We start from the raw sequence: 23,828 nt of genomic DNA on the forward strand, positions 1-23,828 counted from the left end.
ATCCGGCTACCCATTTCCCCCCAGATCATCTTCTGGAGGTTCTCCATCAGGGCTCTGGTGGTATGGAACTGTTGCTTCCCTTCGAGGGTTCACTCCACTCTTCTCTCTTGGGGACTTGGGGCCGTCCCGCCACAGGGTGCCCAGTGCCCCAGCACCTTCTGCACCATCACCATCCGGCAACGCGTGATCCGGTGTGCCTTTCTCTCAACCCTTCGACCAGAGGCCTCCTTTAAAGTCTACCTTCCCTGCTTTGCCGCTGCTGTTGTCTCCCCCGTCACGGGAGGCCCGTTGGCTGGACTCCTGGGGGCGCAATGTGTTTGCCTCAGCCAGTGCGGCTCTGCGGGCCCTTAACACACTGTGTGTTTTGGCTAGGGCCACTTCTTGCTTGTGGAACTCGGCGGAGAACCTTATGTCTGCAGCTTCTCAGGAGGTTGCCTGTGTGGATTTGAGACACTATGTCTTGGATGGTCGGGAGCTGGCGGCGTTTATCCTTCGCTCCGCTTTGGACATCTCGGAGGTGCTGGGTCGTGCCATGGCTTCTTCGGTTGCCCTTCGTCGCCATGCCTGGCTTTGGGACAGTGTGTTCCCGGAGAATGTTCGAGAACGGCTGGTGGACCTTCCCTTCGATGGTGCTCTTTTGTTCCATGCCCCTGCGGACTCAGCCATCCAGAGGATTTTGGCGGGGCTACGTCCTCCTCCTCCTTCTCCCCCTCCTTCTTCTCCTCCTCAGTGACCTGCGTGTTTCTCTGTGTTTCATGGCCACTCGAGTCCTCTTTGCTGAGGCTGTGGGTCTGTTGGCTGCTGGCTTGCCCTTTTTGACTGTGTGTTTTTCATTTGGGTTTATTACACCATGCTGGGCCTGAGAGTGGGCCTTCTGCGTTTCCCCTCTGGCTACTTTATAGGCCTCCTGTGTTTTTTTTTTGCCACAGGTCTTTTTTGTTGTCCTCTGCTGCAGAAGTTTCCTCCTAAGAGGTTCCCATGTCTTGGGATATGACATGCCCTATGTGGGGCAGAGTTGACTGTTATATAGCCCTGGTATGAGCTGGAGAGTTGTGGTCGCCTGCGGGCTTCTGCTCTCCGTGGCGTTATGGTATGTTGCGGATGCAACCTTCTTCTTTGCCTTTTTGCTTTGCGTGTTTTGTTCTGTGGTGTCCCTGGCATCTGGCGGAGCTTGCCAGTGCCGCCCTCTTGTTCTTTGTGCACCGTTGTGCCTTCTTGGGGCTTTAGTGGGACTGTCATCCTGCCTTCTCCGCTGCTTCCAGTGGACCTTGCACTTGGTTCTACCTCCTCTCCCTGTGGGGGGGATGGTCCCTGACTTCTGGACCCTCTTTCGGGCGCAATTTGTCCCTGCGTGGCGTTGGCCGATTCTTCCTGGGTGACCTTGAGTTTCCCTTTTCGGCTTCCGCCTGCGTCTTGCTGTTGGCGCCGTCCTGTCTGGGATTGCCTTTGCTCTGCCTTTTCTCCTTGGAGTCTCTAGGTTGCTCTTCTCCTTCGGTGCTCCTTTCCTTGCCTTGGGCAGAGGTTTTGTTGCCTCGCGTGGGTGTGGGGTGCTTGGCCTCTTTGCACCTTGCCTTGTTTCCTCTGCTGAGTGAGGACAGGCTATCTTCTTCTTCTCTTCTTTTCCTGCAACCCCCTCCCCCACCTTGGGGTTGGTGGCCTCCTGCTGGCGGGAGTTTTCCTTTGCCTGGGGGATGAGGCTCCTCGTCCTGTTTTCGAACTTGCCCCCATGCGGCCCTCTGTTGTGCCCAGGTGGGTGGGGTCCTCTCGCAGACCCTCCTTCCCCTTGGGTATGGCTAGTGTATCTATTCTACGGGAAGGAATCTGCGGCTAGTAGTCTCTATCAGATGTACGAGTTACTTACCTTCGGTAACGATGTTTCTGGTAGAACCGATTCTAGACGCAGATTCTTTCACTGCCCGCCCTTCCTCCCCGTTCTGCGAGGGCGTGTGATTTGGTCTTTTGCACTCACTTCCCTGTGGGTGGCTGTGTCTTCTATGAGTACATTCTTTCCCTCTTTCTGTCAGGCTCTCCCTTTTTCCTCCCCGTTGTCACATGGGAGGATAGGTTTGTTGGTACCTCTTGCTCTTTGCGATCCTTGAGGTTGGGGTCTTTTGGCTGTGCCTCTGCCTTTGTTCCTGATGGGGGTTGTCACACTCTGTGATGGGGATGTCTTGGAGTTTTGTCGTTCCCTGTGTGTCCCCGATTGGTTTCCCTTCCTTGTCTTTGGTTGGGGTTGTAGTCCTGTTGCATGTTATCGTGACATTTTTACATATGTCCCTTGTCTCCGGGGGGGCTGTCTCTGTACTGGCAGGGTTGCTGCTCTGCCTTTGGGTACAGCAGTGCCGGGCAATGCTCTTTATGGTGTTGTTCCTCACCATTCCTTTTTCTGCTTTTTCGCACACTGTTCCTATACTCTCACAGCGTTGTGGCATGGAAATATTCTCCGAAGAAAACTGACGTAGGCGCGCTGGGGTGGGACTTATGTGACCTCGCTGACGTCACGTACGCAGACGACGCCTGGACGGAGTCGTGTGATGCCGTCCCCCGGCACGCAGGGATGCTGGGCAAAAAAGGTTTTCCGGGTCCAGTCTCACGCCTGGGGATAATTCTACGTGAAGGAATCTGCGGCTAGAATCGTCTCTACCAGATACATTGTTACCGAAGGTAAGTAACTCGTACATATAGTGAAATGTTGTTTTGCATTTTCTCGTCATGACAAGATTGACTAATGTTTTAAAAACATTTGGCCATAAGTATATGGTTAAGAAGTTGAAAAAAAAGTTATATGTACAAGAACATAAGTATCTTCCTTAACCCTACATGTATGTTACCTCATATTCTCTATTTTAGAGTGTGTTCGATAATCTCGTTTGTCTCTCTTCAGACTAGATATATAATGACATTCCCAACATGAGAAGGGTATAAGGACATCTACAGGGGTTTCTGGTTTGTTTTATAGGAACTTATGTGAATACTTTAGATGTCTCATCCCAACCTCTACAGACATTATGATCTTTGACATTACTGCTTGCTGTTCTGATTCAAGCATGTAAATCTATGAGAGAAACCCCACTGGATAAGAAAATAATTTACTTACCTGTAACTACGGTTATCCCGTATTGGTATCTTTAATAGATTCACATGCCACCCACCCTCATACCCGTTGAGGCTTTCCTCTTTAGTTTTATGGGATATTTACTTCCCACTTGTGCTTGGAAAATCTGAGGGAAACTGCATTTGATTGGAGTTTTCTAGCGGGTGCACACAGCTGATTGGCTGTACTTAAAGTTTGGTCCTTTTTAAAAAATAAGGAAGTCATGGGGAGGCTATTAAATCCATGGCCTTATACCATTATAGCCTATAGCAATTGTTGACTACTGCTTAATTATGTTATTCCCATCTCGACGATGGAGAACTATTCAAGCATGTGAATCTATGAAACATACCAATACTGGATAACCATAGTTACAGGTAAGTAACGTATTTTCACATTTATTTATGCGCTGTATTGCAACCAGCTCCAGTTCGGAGTTTTTCTTTTTCTTCTCTCTCTGCAGGACAGTTTTCAGTGTTTGAAAACTATTTTCTCAGAGATTTGTTTTTAAATAATCACACTATCTGAGTACATAAATATTCTACTGGAGTTTTTTTTTAGTAGACTTGTCAATCGTCTGTAACGCAGTGTTTACACCTAGAGTATGATGTTTATAGGTCATTGTATGTTTTTCAGACTGGGGTCAAAAACATTAAAGTGACTTAATAATTTCTTATGAATCATCCTTAAATTCCATCCCACTTCTAAGTTTGATCTTAAAAATTCTACTCATTTTAACCCTTTTAGTGTAGAGGACGTGGTGTGCATATCCTCCACACTATATAGTGTGGAGGAAGTGAACTTTGCGTCCTACTACTAAATGGAAGAAATTCCCTTGATGATCGAACCAGAGGAATTTCCTTTGAAAGCCTCCTTCTCAAGCTGCGTGGGAAAAGATTCCATTGTAGCCCAATATATTTTTTTGTTTACTGCGAAGTGCAAATCAGCATGCTCACCGATGTCCGAGTATATGAAAGGCTGTTGCTGCTCTCATTATGCTCTGGGTCATAACTGAGTCCAACGAGCACTGATCACAACTTGTGATGGCCCACGAAAGCAAATTTGGTGACTTAACCCAATCCTCTTCTGCTGGGGAAAGCAGAAAAAAAGTTAGGCATCTAGGTTTACATGTATCAAAAAATGTTATGGCGAATACCTAATAGTGGATTTCTGAGAATTGGAATTAGGTAATCGCAATTTACATTATATGAAACTCAGAGTTTCATATAGCGATTCCTAGGGGGATTGCAAATCGCACCACCTCATTAATATTAATGAGGTAGCTCGCAATTTGCGGCCCCTTAGGAATCGCTAAAATCACGGGGATGGTGGTCTGCTGGGGTCAGGTGGCAGTTTTGCAAGAGTCAAATTTGGCATATTTTCCTTTTCTGCCAGCTTATCCAAAACAGTGTGGTGAAGCTGCTACTACCAATCCCTAGACATAATTCAGTATCTAATAATTTGCTTGTTCTATAGTAGCGTTCCGTGCAAAAAGGCTCTTTCTGTCTGTCATAGTATTCTGTCAGATAAATGACCTTCTCACATCTCATATTATTGCATACAGTCCAACACAAAGCTTGATTTGTGCCTTCATATGCCTGGTAACAGTTCCTAGAGTTAACAAAAGCTCACCTGTGTGCAGATCTTTTTAATATTGTGTCACTGAAATCCAGAAAAAGCTTCCTTTAAGATAAGATCACAAATAATGTTCTTGATCTTTACAAAAAATTCCAAAATATAGCCTTTCAATCAATTGTTTCGCTCAGCCATATTGGTTTTATGCTTGTTATCATTTTAGTGCTAGGACTACCATTAGGGGCTAATCGATGCACTTTACAAATATAAAAATATGTATGTAGCGTTGTATATCTATTTTAAATACACATAATTATTGCAAAATATCCAACCGCTTTTTTTGCTGTAAACTTTGCAAGTCCGTATCACCCAGACTTAGCAGGTTGTATAGGAAGATCTACAGTTTAAAAAAAAATCACAAGATTGTTAACTGTTTATTTTCCATGCAAATTTATTAATTTGCCCATGAATTCTATTTGTAGAGTGAATTAACAAAAATTGATATTATGAAAACTGTTCATATTTAAGCTCTGTGTTTTACTAACAATAAACAAATAATAACACTGACACATTACTAATATCAAATAAATTTGCAGGAAATGTTATTTATGACTTCTTCATGGGGCGTGAATTAAACCCCCGCATTGGGACCTTTGATCTCAAATATTTTTGTGAACTACGCCCAGGTTTGATCGGTTGGGTGAGTGTCATTTATTTTTTGGTTGTATAAATTAGTGGATATTGTAATGCAAATACCACATTGAAGCATTTTGTAACCTGTAGAAGAAAATGTAAGTATTTTACCCTGATATGTTGTTTCAGTACTCTGCGTAAATTATGAAATATGTTTAAAACAAGTTAAATGTGCTTTTGGTTTCAGTTCTGCACGTTTCTACTGCATTCATTTTGATGCCTCAACAGAGCTAATTTTTCTTTTAAACATAATTAAGTAGTTTTTAAGTATATTTTGCATCATCAAATCTTCATCAAAAGTCATAAACACTAGAATAATTCTACGCTGTTTGCGTGGACACTAGAGTACTTTTTATATATCTGTTGTTAATTTTAAATTCACACAGGATGTTAAAATCCACGTGTCCTCATGATGAGCCACACTGTGTGATAGCCTTTCAGAGGCTCAATCTATTTTTCTTTGAGAATATGATGAATCTGAATAATAGTTGCAAGCCTGCATTGCAGCATTTAAATGCAGGAATGTGAAAATGTATGAAGAAAAGTAAAAGAAAATGCAGGCTGATGAGTTTGGTAGAGTGAGAAAAAGAATCCTGTGTCTTTAAGAGTTCAAAATGTTCTTCTCCCTATAGTGCACCCTACTGTCAGTTACCTCTTTTTTTCCGGCTCCTGTGAGCAGGACCTTTATAGCACGTGTAAAGTTTTACACATCTATATCAATTTAAAAATCAAGAAAAATCTTAGCTTTAATAGCTTCACTCTTTTGTTGAATGAAATCAGTTTTGCAGATTCTTGTCAGAATTTCTTCACAAAATATGCCATCTCGCTTTGGCCTCCCACACGATGTGTGAGCATGAAGAGAGATCGTTGTTGAGAAATACTCATCGATCAACGTAAAGACTCGGTCATTACTCTATGCCGAAGAAGACGCCAATGTCATCAACAGCAGCCTTCCATACACTGTCAATATCAAAATCCCCACCTGTGACGTGCAAGGCTAAACATTGACGGGCACTCCATCTCTGTCAGTTGTTTCTTTGGAGTACTTTCCATTTTTACATTCTCTGCTACTTACATCGCCAGAAAATTAACGTGTCGGTACACTAAGATATTTTGACATCTTTAGCCACCACACCTAAGAAAAGAGTAGACCGCATATCCAAGCCTCCTCCTTTTACATCTCGACCGATTTCACCAGATTCTCATCCAATACCACTGAGGCCACTGCAACTTAATATACTATTTGAAGTTCTGCTACAGGAGCACTTTCAACTATTACAAGTTTCTGTGATAACGATGTTGAGACTTGCTTCCGTGTCTTTCGCTAATCAATTAAAACCATCTCCTTCACGATCATCTGTTCTACCTCGCCAAACCTATGAAAAAAGAAGGCGTTTCTAATCTCCATCAATATCTGGATTACATTCCACAGCCTCGGATGGTACTACATCCTATACCCCAACATCACTAACTGCATCTCCATCGTGCACTTCTCCAGTAGGTGACCTTTTTACCGTCTGTAACGTTTTATCAAGGGGTACTACTAAATTAAACATAGCTCTAGAGACCCCACAACCAACGCTTTCTGTGATACTCAAAACTGTACAAACGAGAGTGGCAACACAAAGACAGCTTATAAAATACAAGGCGCCACAACATGAATGTGACTACTTAAAGTCAGAACCGAAACTGTACTTTGTAATAATGATCTCGGTATGAAGAAGTCAGCCTTCTAATCTTGACACCGCAGCTTCACCAGAGTGTGAAAGCAAGTTTCCATGGGAAGGATGGTGTGCTATACACCACTGGGTATCTAAAAACACGAGCACTACTACTGACCTTGCTTACGCATCTTGCCTACTCCTTTCTTACAGGGAGTCGAATGCTGTGCCAACCTCTTCCATCTCTTTTGCAGCAGCGCTTAATCATAGGACTTCCATCGATCTTAATTATAGCCCAATGTCTGTCCAATACTATTCCCAGATATCCCAAAAATGTTCTCTTGTTGTGTGTGCCAGCCCTATCTAGAGCATTTATCCTGAGCACTGAATTGAACCATTCTTCCTGATTAGGTACTGCTGAACTGACCCATTTAATGTAAATCTCGCGCCAGTAATACTAATAAAAAAAGCAGATTTCTTTGCTTTTTAATTAAACTAAGTCCTGCCCTGTTTTCCGTAACCACATCCACTCCAAATATAACTAACTGGACGCTTACCTGTATTTCTTGACGGAGTACTTCTGAGAAAAGTTTACCCACCGCTTCCCAGAAGCTCTGTAGTCGGGGGCACTGCCAAAACATATGGATGTCATCCACTCGTTCCTCGTTACATTTAGGACACCGCCTCACACCTCCGCTTCTCAATTTAGACATCTTCTTTGGCGTCTAGTATGCTCTATGTAGGGTGAATAGATATTTTTTTCTCAGTGGTGCAGATTTAATCACATAGCCACAAGTAGCCGCAGATACTTGCCATAATAATGATACATCCAGCGACGGCAGCGCCTTCCCCCAGATCTCAATGGGTAAGGTGAAGTCCTCCCGTCCTTCAGAAATAAGCGTCCAATACCAATGTGCTACTTCTTTCTTAAAAATTTCCCCCTGGATCTTAAACTCCAACTCCGAATTTCCTTCACCTTCCTTCTCAGGGATTTTGCCCAGCTTGTCAATTGATAGAATTTGAACTTAGGCAAAGGCCCATTGGTCAATGTGGTTAAAAGGCCACATTGACAATTGTAGACCCTGTTAAGATCTGTCCCCATTCCACTATTCCTTCTTTTCTTAGCGGGCAGATAACACATCCTTTAGACATTCTGGCGTTCCTGGCGAGTCCCAAATTGGAGCGTGTTGACTGTAATAGGGGATCTTCCATAGACGCCTTAACTGAACCCACAGTCTGACTGCCGAGTCCAGAACCTTTAATTTTAATTTCTTAAAAAAATTTGTATGGCCAAATTTATACAGAAAGTGACTTCCTTCTGAGCCTGTCATAGCTTGCATATATCGTGGGAAAAAACGATAGTCCTTAAATAACACTCTAAAGTTTTTTAAATTAAAAGCCCTATAATATTGGAGCAGGTCTGGGCTAGCTATACCACCCTGTTCTTTCTGCCTCCTTAGTTTCTTCCAGGAAATTCTAACCCCTCTCGAAACCCAGATGAAACTACTAATATCTCCCTGCATTCTATTAATCCACTCTTTTTTAAATTCCAGGGGTATTGTGTTAAAAATATATGTGAATTTAGGTAATATCATCATCTTGACTAAATTAGAGCGACCCAAAAATAACAAAGGGAGACTCCTCCATGCATTAAGGAGAGGGGTGGGACTAGGGGGAACATGGCAGCCGGATAGGAACTCCGGTCAGGAGCTCTTGATCTCTATAGGCAGTTTACTACTCAAAGTATAGGTTTGATGTGCTAATTTACGTTCTTACTTATGTGTATTCTTCTCCTTTTTGTCTCCCGATGCCTGTGATGTCCGTGGCGGGTCCTTTCGCCCTGGTGCTGTTTCTCTCGGCGACTCTAGGCGGTTTTTCAGACCTGTTTTCAGGACCTGTGTTTGGACGTTGATGTCCGGCGTTCTTGTAGCCCCGGCATGTTCCGGTGTCGGAGCCTCGGCGTTCGGGGCTGGCTCGGTGTGGGCCCAGGCGGGCTTGATCCTGAGAGTAAGCAGGAAGGCGGCGGCTAGGGTTCCCTTCCGGGGAACAGTAACACTCAGCCCCAGTAATAGGAGCACCGGCTGCAGAGAGAGCAACGCAGCAGCGCCCGCATTTTTCATCACGGCACCTACAGTAACAACTGCGAATAGGAGGGGCCGAACACAGCAAACAGGTCAAAGAGCTTCAACACAAGCAAATAGGGTAAGTGAGGCGTCTAAGGGGGGAGGCCCAGAAAAGTCCCTAACTCCAGCGTGTAAAAGTACGGGTCAGAAGAAGTGTAAAATTACTGATACTTCCACTGAACAGTTACGGGAGGCTCCTGTGAGTAGAGGATTAAGATTCTGCCTGAGAAGTAGGACTCTGCGAGATAATCTCACTGCAGTCACAGATCACCCACAGAGCTTAATCATTGCAGTAAACCAGAGTGGAAAGGAAAAACATAAGGTGGTTTCTCCCCCACAAATCCTGGAGTCCATTACAACATCAGCTCTGGTGAGGGCTGTAGCTACAAAAGTAAAAATCACTCCCTCACTTCGATCCTATTTTAAAGCCAAACAATCTATCCCAAAAGAGGACACATTGCATAGGGCTGAACACACTGAAATTGGACAAAAATCATAATGGCGGAAAGCGACCCCATAACAGGTATCACGCTTAGCGCTAACGGATTTGAGGGACTTGAACTTTATAAAACCACAGGGGAAGATGCTCATACTAGCCCTGTGAGTCAGGTGGAGCTTGGGATGGGTGAAGGGCCTGATGTATTAAAATCTAAAGAGGTAAAAGGAGCTAAAAACACAGACAGCTTAATTGATATACTGAACTCAGAGATGAGAACAAACGTTGCCACTTCCGAGAAAAACCAGCTCTGAAAACAGGGGGTGTGCGAGGTCCTAGAAACCAAGATCAATACCATTATGGAGAGAATCAGCACAGTGGAGGCCTCAGTGGAATAGATGGGAAAGAGTGTGGAGGCTAACAAAGAGGAGATAAGGGTCCTGCAGGCAAATGAGAAAGAGTTAAGAGGAAAAATTGAGACTTTGGAAAATCATTCCAGGCGTAACAACCTGAGATTCTTAAACATCCCTGAGGGTCTAGAGGGGGAAGATATAAAAAATGTGTGGTTGACCTATTGAAAGAATTATTCCCCTGGAGCGAAACTAAGGCTCTTTATGAGAACATCCAAAGGGTACATAGAGACCCGTTTGGGAAAAGCAGGAATAGAAAGAACCCGAGGAAGATCCTAATGAATTTTAGAACTTACACACTTATGGAAAAAATACTGGATGAGGCAATAAGAGCAGGATCCTATAAAAAGAATGATTGGTCCTTTCGAATAAGATCAGATATATCGAAGGCGACCCAGGACCATCAATAGGAACTTGTTCAATATATGCAAGAGTTGAAATCCCTGGGAGCCTCAGTACAAATGCCTTTTCCGGCATCGCTGAGAATAATGTGGAATAATCAGATGCTTAACTTGAGGTAGACTAAAGAGGTAGAGTCCTTAATAAGTAGGATCAAGGCACAAAAAGTATAAAAATGCCTTTGGAGTAGGGTTCTCAAATCGGCGTTACTGACTCGCCAAATGGAAAAGGGGAGCGTTCTCCTTGGGTGGGCATGGGGGGGAAGAGGGAGGGTAAACAAATCACGTAAAATAAAGTGCACTAAGGGTGTGGGAGCATTTGGGGAAAAAACAAAAAAAGGTTGGTCCGATTTGTGCAAGACATGGATAAAAAGAAAAAACTTATCATAAAACATGGGAGTTAATATTCACACTTGGAATGTGAACGGTCTGCGGGTCAGAGCCAGAAGACAAAGAATTCTAGAACATTTGAGATGCATAAAGTGCGATATAGTAATTCTTCAAGAGACCCATCTCTTAAAGACAGAATGGGGTGACATTTTGAAAAATCATGGCTGGGTGGAGTCTTACATATGCACCAACCAGGCATGTTGTGTTAAGGGGGTGATTATTCTCTTTAAAAGCTCAGCAAAAGTGACTATAGAGTCATTTAAGACAGATATAAAGGGGACGTGGGCTATAGCAAACATACAAATGAATAATAGGGTATAGACAATAGCAGGATACTACGGTCCTAACGTAGACGACCCTACAGCAATGCAGGCCCTATATTCACATCTTTTGGATGTCTCTGGTCAAATTATTTTGGGGGGTGATTTTAATCTACTAATTGATCCTAAGAAAGATAGGTACCCACCAAGTAAAACCTCTACGGTACCCAAAATGAGGAGTTGGCTGAAGTTATATCAAGAGGATCTAGGTCTAGCTGACATATGGCGAGAAAAGGGCCAGAAATCCCAAATATTCCCCTTTAAGAATAAAAAATTAGGTCATTCTTCAAGGATTGACTATTTCCTAATTGATAAATCACTAGGTGCAAATGTAAAAAAGGTGGAGCACCTCCCAGCTCATTTTTCGGACCATTCAGCGGTGATGTTGGGGATGGAGATACACGGTTTGCAGACTCAGTCAAGGTGGACATTATATAGGACCTTACTTATGGACCCCCAGATAATAGAGGACCTGAGAAGGGATACTAAATCTTTCTTCTGGTCAAATTCTGATGAGATCTCCCGTCAGGTTCGGTGGGATACATATAAAGCGGTACTCAGGGGGAAATTGATTAGTTCAGCTGCCCATAGAAATAAGTTATGTAAAAAGAAGATTGGGAGTCTAGAGGAAGGAATACAGTTGTTAGAAAGGAGAATATGGGAAGAAAAATTGACAGATAAAAAGGAAGCACTTGCAGGGGAATTAAATGATAAGAAAAGAGAGCTCTCCAATATTTTAGACATTAGAATTAAAAAACAATGTGTGGCAAGTAAGCTTGCTCATTACCAATATGGGGAAGGGTCTGGCAAGCTTTTAGCATGGAAAGCCAAGATGGAACAAAGTCGAAATAAGATCATATGTATCCATGAGGAAGATAGGATACACCCTACCACAGAAGAGACAGATATTAGGAATGCCTTTTACAGTTTTTTTTAAGGATTTATATTCGGAGAACACTCGAGCTAGCGAAGATCTTATAGAGGATTACCTTAAATTATGGACTAAACAGACCATGTCAGATGAGTATAGAAAAGAGCTAAATGCCGAGATAACGGAAGTAGAAGTTAGCGAAGCGATAAAAGGTCTACAAAAAAAAATTAAAAGGCGGCAGGTCCTGACGCCTTGCCAAATGAGATATATAAAGCCTTGAAGGAGGAACTTGTGCCTGAGCTTACTACTTTATTTAACGACATTTTTTTTGTTTTTTATAAACAAATTTTTATTTGTCAAGGTTCACATATATTGCAGGGCTCTGCACTCCAGAGACAACTACACAATCAGTCCATACAAAAATCTTAGATTTGACAGTTTTCACATGAATGCAAAAGAAGCATGAATAACAACATTACGAGTAACCCCAACTCCCCCACCCCACCCCGATCGTACTTAGTTCTTACATTCCTGAATAAAGCTTATAAATACAGCAGGAGGTCCTACCCCCTCGCCCCCCCCCCCCACAGCACCTCCACATTCCCAGTTACTCAAATAAATCAGCCCGACAGATGAGCATCCGCTATCAACAAGCCCCGATAATCAGCCCAACGTTTCCAGATCTTGTAGTGTTTGTGTGGGCACCCCCTAGCAACAAAGAAGGGTTGTTCCAGCCCCATGCAGAAATCCAAGCCATTCTTCCACGCGGCCACTGAGGGAGCCCTCGACACCTTCCATGCCCTGGCAATGTCCCTTTTTGCTAAAATGAAGCCTAATTGCATCAGGTGCCTCTTATAAATATTGCACCCTATCCCTTCCATAACATGGAGCAGAGCCAACCGCGATGTGCGGGGGGTTACCACCCCAAAACCTACGAGAGGCAGGCGAACACTCCCCTCCAAAAACAGTCAAGGTGCCCTCCTCCCGTCTGCATCTAAGGCACATTGGAGATGGCATCAGCCCCGCCCTCCACAAGCGTATTCGTGTAAAGTATACTCTGTGGAGGTATTAGAATTGAATGCGGCGGAGTCTAATGGCTATGACCGCCCCACGTGGAGCAGCCAGGGCCTCAGTCCAATCCTCCTTTTCCAGAGGACCCACATCCCACTCCCAGTCTCCCCGGAGTTTCTGAAGCGAGGAAGAGCAATGAGTAACTAGGGACTGATAAATCTGGGAGATTTTATGGTCCTTGAGATACCCCATAAATACCTTAGCCTCCAGTAGGCCAAATTCAGGCAGTGACTCCACGCCCTCCAAGCTGGGAAATAAGGCATGCCTGAATTGAAGGTAACAATAAAACTGGGACTGTGGCATAAGGAATTCCTTCTGTAGATCCTGAAAAGATTTGAGTGTCAGCCCCCTCATCACGTCCCCTAGGGTTGAGATACCTATATTGTCCCATCCCCGGAAACCTTGTAGAGCCGCCAGCTTTGGTAAGCGCCCATTATTCTAGAAGGGAGTCTTCCGGGTCAACGTGCCCCACCACCCCATATGTCGCAACGCCTGGCTCCAGATCTGGAATACCACCCGTGTAGCTGGTGGGAGCGAGCTCCCCAATGGCACCGAGTAAGGTAGTGTATGCAACGAGTAAGTGCCCATAAGTCGCCCATCCACCGCATACGCTGGATCATCCCTATTACCGCACCACCACTCATTAAGGACCAGCAGATGTGACGCCTGATAATACGATAAAATATCGGAGGATGCCAGCCCCCCACAGTAGGTGGACAGGAAGCAGGTACGCAAAGCCACCGGTACCCTTCCCCCTTCCCATAAGAACTGCCTAAGTGCTGCATTAACCTGTCTAAACCATCGGGCGGGATACGATACGGGTGGTTCTGTAACTGATAAAGAAGCCGGGGGAGTACTACCATCTTAAAAATGGCTGATCTGCCATATATGGACAACGGCTTTCGTGACCAGACCTTGATATCATCCTGTATGCGTTCCCACACCGGAACCAGGTTACGCTTCCAAGAGACCGCCGGGACATCTGACAGAAATATGCCTAGGTATTTCAGGCCCCCTACCGCCAATTGTACAGAAGAGGTCCACGCGCCCGCAGTCTTCCGATCTCCCAGAACCCACAACGTAGACTTACGGGGATTCATATATAATCCAGATGACTCCCCAAAAATCTGCATGATACACAGCAGCCGCGGCCCTGTTCTATCCATGGCCGTGAGAAAGAAGAGGACATCATCTGCATATAATGCGATTCTATTCGATAACTCCTCAGCCCACTCGAATCCCTGCACCTGTGCATCGATGCGAACCCATGCGGCCAACGTCTCCATAGCTAGAGCAAATAGATAAGGGGACAGAGGGCATCCCTGCCGCATGCCCCGCTGTATAGAGAAGGTGGATGAAGTCACACCGGCCACCCGCACCAACGCCGTCAAATCTGTATACAGGAGCATAAAATAAGAGAGGAAACGCGGTCCAAAATTAAGTCGTCGCAACAATGCAAACAAATATACCCAGCTCAGGTAATCAAATTCCCTGTCCATATCTGCTAAGAGAAGCACCGCTGGTTCCCCCAACCGCTGGAAAGCTGCCACTGCCACATGAGCCCACCTAATGTTATGTCTTGTCGCCCTCTGGGGCATGAACCCAGCCTGATCCGGGTGGACCAAAGTGACAATATGGGCAGAAGCTGATTGGCCAGGGCCTTGGCCAGAATTTTTGCCTCCACATTCAAAAGAGAGATTGGGCGATAGGAAGCATGTTGCTCGGGGGGCCTGCCCGGCTTATGAAACATCACTACCTCTGCATGTCTCCAGTCCGGGGGGAGTGAGCCCTGCTCGCGGGCCTCCTCCACTACCGGTCGATAATGGGGGGCCAGTTGCACAAAGTACCGTCTAAAAAATTCGCTAGGGAACCCATTGGGCCCCGACGCCTTCCCAGGATTCAGTTCCCCCAACGCCGCTCCCAGTTCTTCTTCCGTCAGCAGGAGTTCCAGCTGATCCCTAATCTCATCTGAAACGGCTTTAGGTGGGAGATCAGCTAAGAATTTATCAACCGTGGCAGCGTGTAAGCATTCCCTGGGTGCATATAGATCCACATAATATGCAGCAAATCTTTCCGCGAGGGCCAGAGGATCCGTAAGTGGTTCCCCCACTGGGCCTAAACGCCTGGCAGTGCTTGAGAGTGGAACGTCCCCTGACAGAGTCGATGTAGCATCTTTCCAGATTTGTCCCCCCATTGATATACTCTGCTACGCGTCGCCAGCCATGCTTGGCGGGCCTCATCCATCAGAAGGGCTGCATAGGTTTGTTGGGCCAGCAATAGTTTTCGCCGGGCCTGACCACCTTCTGCCTCCTGACTCCTGCGCTCCAATTCCTCTATGTCTGCCTCTGCCTGCAGCAGTACTTCCCTTCGCTCACTACGCGCTGCCGTGCACCAGGAGATATCCACCCCCCTCAGCGTGGGTCTCAGTGCCTCCCAGAAGGTCCCGGCTCCAGGAACAGATCCCATATTGGTCGTAAGATATTGGTCTAAAGCTTTGCTCATGTGCTCTCTATAGCTTTCATTGTGCAGATGCCACACCGAGAGGCGCCATCGAAACGGGTGCTTCTGCCGTCCTGTTTGGAGCGTGAGAGCTACCGGGGAATGATCTGACAGACCCCTTGGGAGAATCTCCGTAGACTACCCTACCAACTGCCTCCCGGGGGACAAAGATATAATCGAGTCTGGAGTAGGAACCATGGACCGCGGAGAGGTAAGTAAATTCCCGACCGTCCCTGTGGAGGCGCCGCCATACATCCACCCAATCAAGCGCCGTCACCAGGGAGAACAACCTCGTGGGATGTCCACCCCCGCCCTCCATCGATCTTAGGCCAGGTCCATGACATCGTTCCAGTCACCCCCAACCACTGACAGTGCCTCCGGTATGTTCGCCCAGAGTGCCATGAGCCGCTCCAACAGATTCCATAGCAGGGGTAGAGGGGCATAGACATTACCTAACACTAAGGGATCCTCCCCAAGCATACCCTGAAGAAATAAATAATGCCCCTGAGCGTCTGTCCATTGTTTAACATGCGTATACGGGACCCTGCGGTGTATCAATATCGCCACTCCCCGTGACCCCCTCGTAAAGCCAGCATGAAGGACGTGTTGAAACCCATAACGCTGAAAACAGAGGGCCTTTGTACCCAACAGGTGAGTTTCCTGTAACATGAGGATATCCGCCCCTGCCTGTTTAGCCACCTGCAGGATGGCCCCCCACTTAATCTTGTCCAAAGCACCACGGACATTCCAACTAATAATACGGAGTGTACCTGGGGTCACCTGCCGCCCAGCGGGTATGCCAGCCATCTAGGACCGTGTTTACAGTGACCGAAAAGAAGAAGAGAACTTGCCTGTGCATATGCGAGGAGTGACGGACCCTTAAAAGAACTTGCGATCTGTGCCCCAAAACAACCCCCAACCAACAAACCCCCCACCCTACTCCTCAAAAACATTGAAGCATCTGTCACAGCGGGACTGACCCCGGGCCCCCAACGGGGGGACGAGGGCCATCCCGATCAATGGATCCCCAACTTACAGCCCATTCTCCCTAGGCCCGTCCCCTACTAGCAACAGCTCAGCAGGGTTCCAGCCCTAGTCCATGTCTCTCTGAGCAACGTAGCAAAGACAAGGACCCCACAGTCCCATACAGATCCAACAATCAGGCTGCTAATGTCTGCCGCCCCGTGGCGGAACTCCTCCGGGAAGAAGCCCCACAGGACTGTGACCTCGACCACCAGCCACCCGTCTGCTGCCTCCGAGGTCTCCTGCAGGCCGCGTCGCCCGAGGAGGAGTCCGATTCCCTGCCAGGCGGCATGTGCACCTGCACAGTCTCATCAGTCCATTTGAAGACCTCCTCCGGAGAGTCAAAGAAGTGGGTGCGGGAGCGATAGACAACTTGCAAGCGTGCCGGAAACAGGAGAGCATGTGGAAGCTTGAGGTCTATCAGACAGGCTTTTGCCGCCATGAACGACTGCCGCTGCTGCTGCACAAGCCGCGTGTCGTCAGGAAAAATGAGAATACGTACATTGTCATAGAGCAGGGGCTCCTTGAGGCGTGCCTGTTTCAGTATGACGTCACGGTCAAGATAATTCAATAACTTTGCTATCACGGGCCGCGGGCAAGCTCCAGGTTGGGGTTTCTGCATGAGTGCCCTGTGGGCCCGCTCCACAACAATGCATCGGGACAACGCATCCGGAGGGAGCCAATTTTCCAACCATTGCGTGAGAAAGCGTTCCGTGTTACCTCCTTCGCATCCCTCCGGAAACCCAACAAAGCGTAAATTATTGCGTCGGGCTCGTACTTCGGCATCTTCCACACGCAGTGCAAGCCCCTTCTGGGCAGCCTCCATGGCGGCCACTTTATTTTTCAGTATGGTAACATCGTCCTCCACCCCAGAGATGCGAGTCTCAGCATCTGCGATGCGCGACAGCGCGTTACGCAAATCTTGCCACAGAAACATAACGTCCGCACCAACCGCCCCTATCTTGGCATCCAACATGTTCCTAGATTGAGTAATAGCAGCCATGAGTGCCGCATTATCGGGCATGGTCCCCTGCTGCCCACCGGACCTGCCAGCTGCTGCCCCCCGGAGCAGTGAATGTGTCAATGGGCCCCTGCTTGGGCGGGCCACTACCGCCTTTGTCCCTTGTCATGGCCTCATTCCAGGCCCCCCTCCCCCCGTACGTCCAGGAAAATCTGACGTGAATGCGGGAAGTGGCGTCCCCCCACCAAGGCCTCCCCGCGACCCTACCTGGCCTACGGGGCCGCCCCCACTATATAGCCAACCGGGCGACTGCATGCCTCCGCCACGGAGGATTCAGTGAAGTGTCCACAAGCTGCCCTCACGCGGCCAAACTGACCGCCAATGCCAATAAGCCCTGCAGCCCAGGCGAGATGCACTCTGTCCGCTGTGCCAACCCGGGCCCTCTAGCTCCCGCCCAGTCCCCGCGTCTCCAGGCCTTGCCACTGGCACACTCAAACCCCCAGTCTGCGAGGAGTCACCAAGGTCAGATATGTGGTCTGTTCAACCACCAACATGGGCGTCCCTTGATGTCCGGTGGGGCTGAGAGGAGAAAATCCTGCGACTAAAGAAAAGGAGGGGACGGGTAAATCCTGTGGCCCCCCGACAGCCCCTCAGGCCACAGCCACCACCACGGCTGGAGGGCGCCGCCGAGCTCCTGCCGCCATATAGATCAAAGCAGTACAAAAGGGGGTGGTGATGGACGGAGCATCAGAACCAATCAAACACTCACACCCAGTCAACAGATCTGGGTTTGATCCATCACCGTTCTTTAGCCCACTCTGCCACCCCAGTTCAGACATGGCCATTTGCAAATCAGTCTGACCCTATGCCTCATGGGAACAGTCCAGCCCGAACTGCCAAGCCATGCCTTCCCTGGACCGGAAACAAGCTTCCTAGGACCGGTTTCTGGCATTTCAGCCGTCTTCAGCCAGGCTTGCTTGAATCCAGTGGCCGCCATATAGATCAAAGGCGGGTGAGGGGGGGAAGCGCCAATGTTGCCTGCCGGGGCCCAGTGCCACACACCCTCCAAATTTGCCACACCGCTGACGGAGGAAGCCCCAGGCCGCTGCGAGGACGTGCTCTCTCCAAGGGTACAGGGGACCGCCGGTCACTCACTGTGCCGAGTGCAGCCCGGGCTGTCACCCCCCACCCCCAGGTGCCACTCCTCACCTTTGCGGTCCGAGTTGACCGCCGAGCCGCCCAGCTGTCCCCGGTCTCGATCCGCAGCACGGGTCCTCTTCTACCGCTGTCTTCCGCTGATTGGCCTCCGGACACGTTTCACTTCGCCTCCGCTGCCTCTATGATACCAGGAGTTGGGTGAGCAACAATGCGGCGTCCCGGTCTCACATCGGGAAGCGAGGCCGCACCCCCAGCAGGCCCCGATCCGGTCGAAGCTTTCTAGTGGCAGCACGTGCCCCAACGGAAGCCCCGCTGCAACACAGGACGGCGTCCCCAATGTCGAGGGACTATAGAGCCACCGCAGAGTTCAAATCGTCATTGGAGAAACAGGATAAATGTCGGATAGATTCCCGGCTGGACGGAGCTCGCGCAGCACACGTCCGCCATGCTGGCTCACCAAGCCACGCCCCCCCTTAACAACATATTTTTAAGGGGCCAGGAACCTCCAAAATCTTGGGATGAGGCAACCATATGTATTATATTAAAGCCTGGGAAGGATTCTAAGCGATGAGTCATTCAGACCCATATCAATGCTAAACAGTGACTATAAAATCCTCACTCAACTGCTGGCAAGAAGACTTGGAAAGAGGGCAGGGAGTTTAATCCATGAGGCTCAAAAAGGATTTATAAGAGGTAGGCAGATCCACGAGCTTACACTCGAGTTAATAGGGGCAATAGATCGTTGGAGGAAAAGCTCCCTCTGTCAATAATTACTTTTGATGCCGCCAAGGCATTCGACAGGGTCAGCAGTTTTTTTTTTTACACAAAGCATTAGATGCCCTTAACCTGGGAAGTAATTTTGTAAGAGCAGTAAGATCACTATACAAATCCCCATTGTCGCGTGTGTTAGTTAATGGGTCTCTCACAGACAAGATAAGCCTTGGCAGGGGCACCATACAGGAGTGCCTTCTTTCAACTCTGCTGTTTAATTTGTATATAGAGCCCTTAGCCAATGCTTTAAGGGCAAACCTCCACATATCCCCCCTTCTGCTTTGGGAATTGGGTGAAGAAGGTCACACTTTATGCGGACGATTTAATGATATTTACAAATGACCTGACCGGTTCACTCCCAAGAATAATAGAGATAATGGAACAATTTGGCAAAGTTTCCAGTTATCAAATAAACCAACAGAAGACCGAGATTATGGGCTGGAATACTCAATATAGTGACCCCCTGGTAAAACAACAAATCAGGTATTTGGGCATTCAGATTGTGGGAGAGGTGAAGAAGATCGCATAAGTAGATTTTAATAAAGTTCAAACAGAACACATGTTCTTTTCCAGGGGATCCTCATCAATAGTCATAAGCACTGAATATTCCCGCCCATGTGCAGGGACCCTGGAAATAATAAAAATTATATATGTAAAAACACATATATATACAGCTCTGTATATGTATAAACACATATATTATTTTTTCCAAACCAATGCAGCCCCCATAGTAGGCTAGACAATGTAATAATAATGAATGTAAACATTCCCAGATCAGTATAAATATCTAAATAGGCACCATAGGTATACAAATGCACCTAAAAACCTTTTTTTTTTTTAATGAGACCAACCTCATGTGAATGGAAAACAAACACTGTGCCAAACACAGATAAAAAACATTGTTAGCCTGCAGGCTGCATTGTAATACATTACCATAGAGACTGAAAAGCCTTGTACAGATAAAAACTGGCACCGTGCCTTTAAGGCAGCTCTGATCCCAAGATCCCATCATGCCTCAGGGTGACAGTTGGGTCAGTTGTTCTTTCCGGCTCCTTCAGTCAGGACCCTGGAGTTCAGCTCTCTTCTTTTTTGACTTTCTAGTCAAGAACTTACCAATTTTTGGTGTTTTTTTTTTTTTGCTTCATTCACAATATTCTCCTGTTTGGTGTAGCATTTACTGGCTTTCCTGACAGATTTGTAACTTTTTTCTGTCAAAAATGCCTTCCTTGTTCGTGGCCTGTCCATCCTGTGGTGAAAAGAAGGCTACTTCGGATACACATGATGTGTGCATCATTTGTCTACCTGACACACATTCTCCTGCTTCCTGTCGTCATTGTAAAAACCTTTCAAAGAGGACTTTGAAAGAAAGAGAGAGGATTAGGCTTTATGGCCTTTCTGAGACGCGGTCGACGTCGAAGCAGTTGATCCCTGTTTGTTCTCCATCGGCGTCGGGCTCGGCGTCGAAGACTCCAGCAGCGGGATCGTCGTTGAGAGGTGAGGAGACAAGGGAGAGTCACGCTTCCAAAAAAAAGTCAGCGTCGAAGCAAGACCCGGCGGCGAAACGCAGACGTTCGTCATCGAACGCATCGCCGTCGAGAAAGCATTGATCGGCGTCAAAGGAGAAGCATCACCGTTCGGCGTCAAAGTTGACATCTAGGCGGAAGTCGACGTCAAGAGAAAGGCACAGGCGATCGCCGTCGGAGACATCAGCGACGTCGAGGTGAGGATCGACGTCGAGAGAAAGACACAGGCAATCGTCGTCAAAGACACTGTCGACGTCGAGGCGAAGATCGCCGTTGAAGCAAGGATCGACGTCGAGGCAGACGCCTCAGTTGGGATCGACGTAGAGGCAGGCGCCTCCGTCGACAAAAGTTTCCATGACGCCAAAACAGCCATCCGGGGCGAGGATACAGACATCGAGGCGAAGATCCCCGTCGGGTTCTAGGCCTCCGTCCAGGATAAGCCCTCTGTCGACAACAAGGCTCTCGACGTCGAGGCACGACTCATCGGCATTTATCCAGTCGGCGTCGAAGTCCAGATCCCCGGTGATAGGCTTATCGCCGTCGAGACAGTCCTAAGCTGTGGGGCTTCAGGAGACGTCAGGACTTGGATCGACGTCCAGGTCAGCGTCGAGACGGAGGTCTCCGCATACACAGACGTCAAGGCAACAATCTCCACCTGATGTGGCATCGGAGCATGGTTCAGCGTCTAGGTCTCCACCTATTTCCATTTCTCCATCGGCTTCCGCAGGATCAGGATCTCCTCTGTCTCCTTCAAGATCCAGATCCCCAGAAGTGGTGAATTCTTCTTCAGGTCATCTTTCCCCAGTAGAGCATCCTCGACCAGCAGAAACTCAATTGGGAGCGTCACCGCCAATCCAAAGGCAGGAAGAGGGACGTCTTCCGGGACAAAGTCCCCCCAGATTTCTACCTGAGTCCATACCAGAACGTATACCGTCTATGGCACATGCAGTGAGCATTTCCTTGGCTAGATTGAGGAACCTTGCCCAACCAAGGAGACCACCACGTTCTCATTCTCGGGAAAGAGATTATGGATGACGCTCTCGTTCACGTTCGTCCAGGAGAAGATCGAGATCCACTTTTCGCAGAAGAGAGGCGGTGAGATCTGAGAAACGAAGGCGTAGGTCTACATCTTCTTCATCCGGTCGTTCCTCCAAGAGAAGTTACTCCCCCACACTGTCAGATACGCCACCATCTCGAGTTTCTCCAGTGGATGACATCAGCACATTTCAAGAGGTTTTGTGCAGGGGAGCGGCCAAGTTGAACATTCCTATGCCTGTTCAGGAAACCACTTCCTCAGTCATCTTTGAGACTCTTCATGAAAGGACGGCGGCTCGTCCACTGTTGCCTCGTTCCTGGGTTGCTAAAACCACTGATGGACGTTTTCCTAACGCCGGCTACCATCAAGTCTGCTCCGGCAAGAATCCTTACAAAATATTGTCCCGCTCCAGAGGATCCTCTGTTTTTCAAGGCTGATCCTCCTCCTGGTTCTGCAATCACGGCGGCCGCTAGAAAAACACACTCATTGGCGTTGTCGTCTACAGTCCCTCCGGCCAAGGAGAGCAAGACGCAAGATTCTTGGGGTAGAAGAGTATGCGGATCGGCCGTTTCCAACTTAAAGGTTGCTAGTGCCTCAGCGCTCTTAGGGCACTACGACAGAGCGCTTTGGGATTCTCTCCAAAGATTCGCAGACAAACTTCCTCAGGAGGATAGGAAGGATTTTAAGGAGATCCTGCAGGAGGGCAGCTTCGTTTCCAATCAAGTTATAAGTGCGGCAGCAGACGGAGCTACTCTGGCAGCTCACTCCTACGCCCATGGCATTTCGGCCAGAAGATCCTCTTGGCTGAGGTTAACAGCTCTTAAACCTGAGGCTCAAGCTAGGATTCTCAACCTACCTTTTTCTGGAACTTCTCTTTTTGGCTCACACACCGACGACGAGATGGCTCGAATAAAATAAGAGCTTGAAACCATGAACGCTTTGGGTCTGGAGAAGAGCAAGGAGTTCCGCCGTCGTAAGGGATCTGACTGGCGTACCTTCCAACAGAGGGTTCAAACCCCTCACTGGCAAAAGAAACAAGACCAGCAAGAAAAAGCAGAAATTCCAGTCTCGTCGATCATCAAGAGGACGAGGGAATAACCGCCAATCCAACAGCGGTAACAAAGCTCAAGGCAAACCATGAGCGATCACTTCCTCCAACGCCGTCCACCACTCCAGTGGGAGGAAGTATTTCACAACATCTTCAAGAGTGGCAAAACATCACCAGAGACAAGTGGGTTCTAACTACACTGCGACATGGATACTCTCTTCGTTTCCGGAGTCTTCCTCCCTCAATCTACCCAGTGCATTTGAATCATCAGCTCAAGATGCTACGGGAGGAGGTGGCTACCCTTCTTCTCAAATCAGCCATAGAAAGGGTTCCGAGAGCACAGAGAGGGAGAGGAGTCTACTCCAGATATTTTCTTTTTTTTTTTTTTTTTTTTTTTTATAAAACCTTTATTTAGCACTGTGTACAAGACAAATACGGGCCTACAACCATCCGGCCGGCCTCGACACTTCTGATGCTTGATAGCAAAGTATACGTCCACTCGGTGGCACGGCAGCACATAAAAGCATACGACCTATGTTGCAAAATCCACGTGCACTGAGTGGCAGGAGACAGTAAGGTTAATTTTAAAAAGTTTTAAATTTAAGGAAATACAGAGCTAGAACGGATCAGTGCACAGAACAGACATACGATAAATGGGTAACATCCAACAGGAGAGTCAACTAACAGGGAACATATCTAAAATGGCGGCACGAAACTATAATACCAGGATATAGATACGCAGCGAAATGTGCCTCCCAGCCGCTACC

At 47.5% G+C, this 23,828-nt stretch overlaps 1 protein-coding gene across 5 annotated transcripts in view; it reads left to right on the top strand.

The window, feature by feature from the left end:
- Positions 1 to 23,828, top strand: part of LBR (lamin B receptor) — an 806,934-nt gene that overhangs the window by 465,417 nt on the left and 317,689 nt on the right. For all 5 annotated transcript variants that reach the window (XM_085610386.1, XM_085610387.1, XM_085610389.1 and 2 more), the window contains exon 9: positions 5,266 to 5,369. In XM_085610386.1, the coding sequence (XP_085466512.1) occupies positions 5,266 to 5,369 (104 nt within the window). The remainder of the gene's footprint in view (positions 1 to 5,265; positions 5,370 to 23,828) is intronic.

Source organism: Triturus cristatus, chromosome 6 (genome assembly GCF_964204655.1).
Source record: "Triturus cristatus chromosome 6, aTriCri1.1, whole genome shotgun sequence".
NCBI classification, from domain to species: domain Eukaryota; kingdom Metazoa; phylum Chordata; class Amphibia; order Caudata; family Salamandridae; genus Triturus; species Triturus cristatus.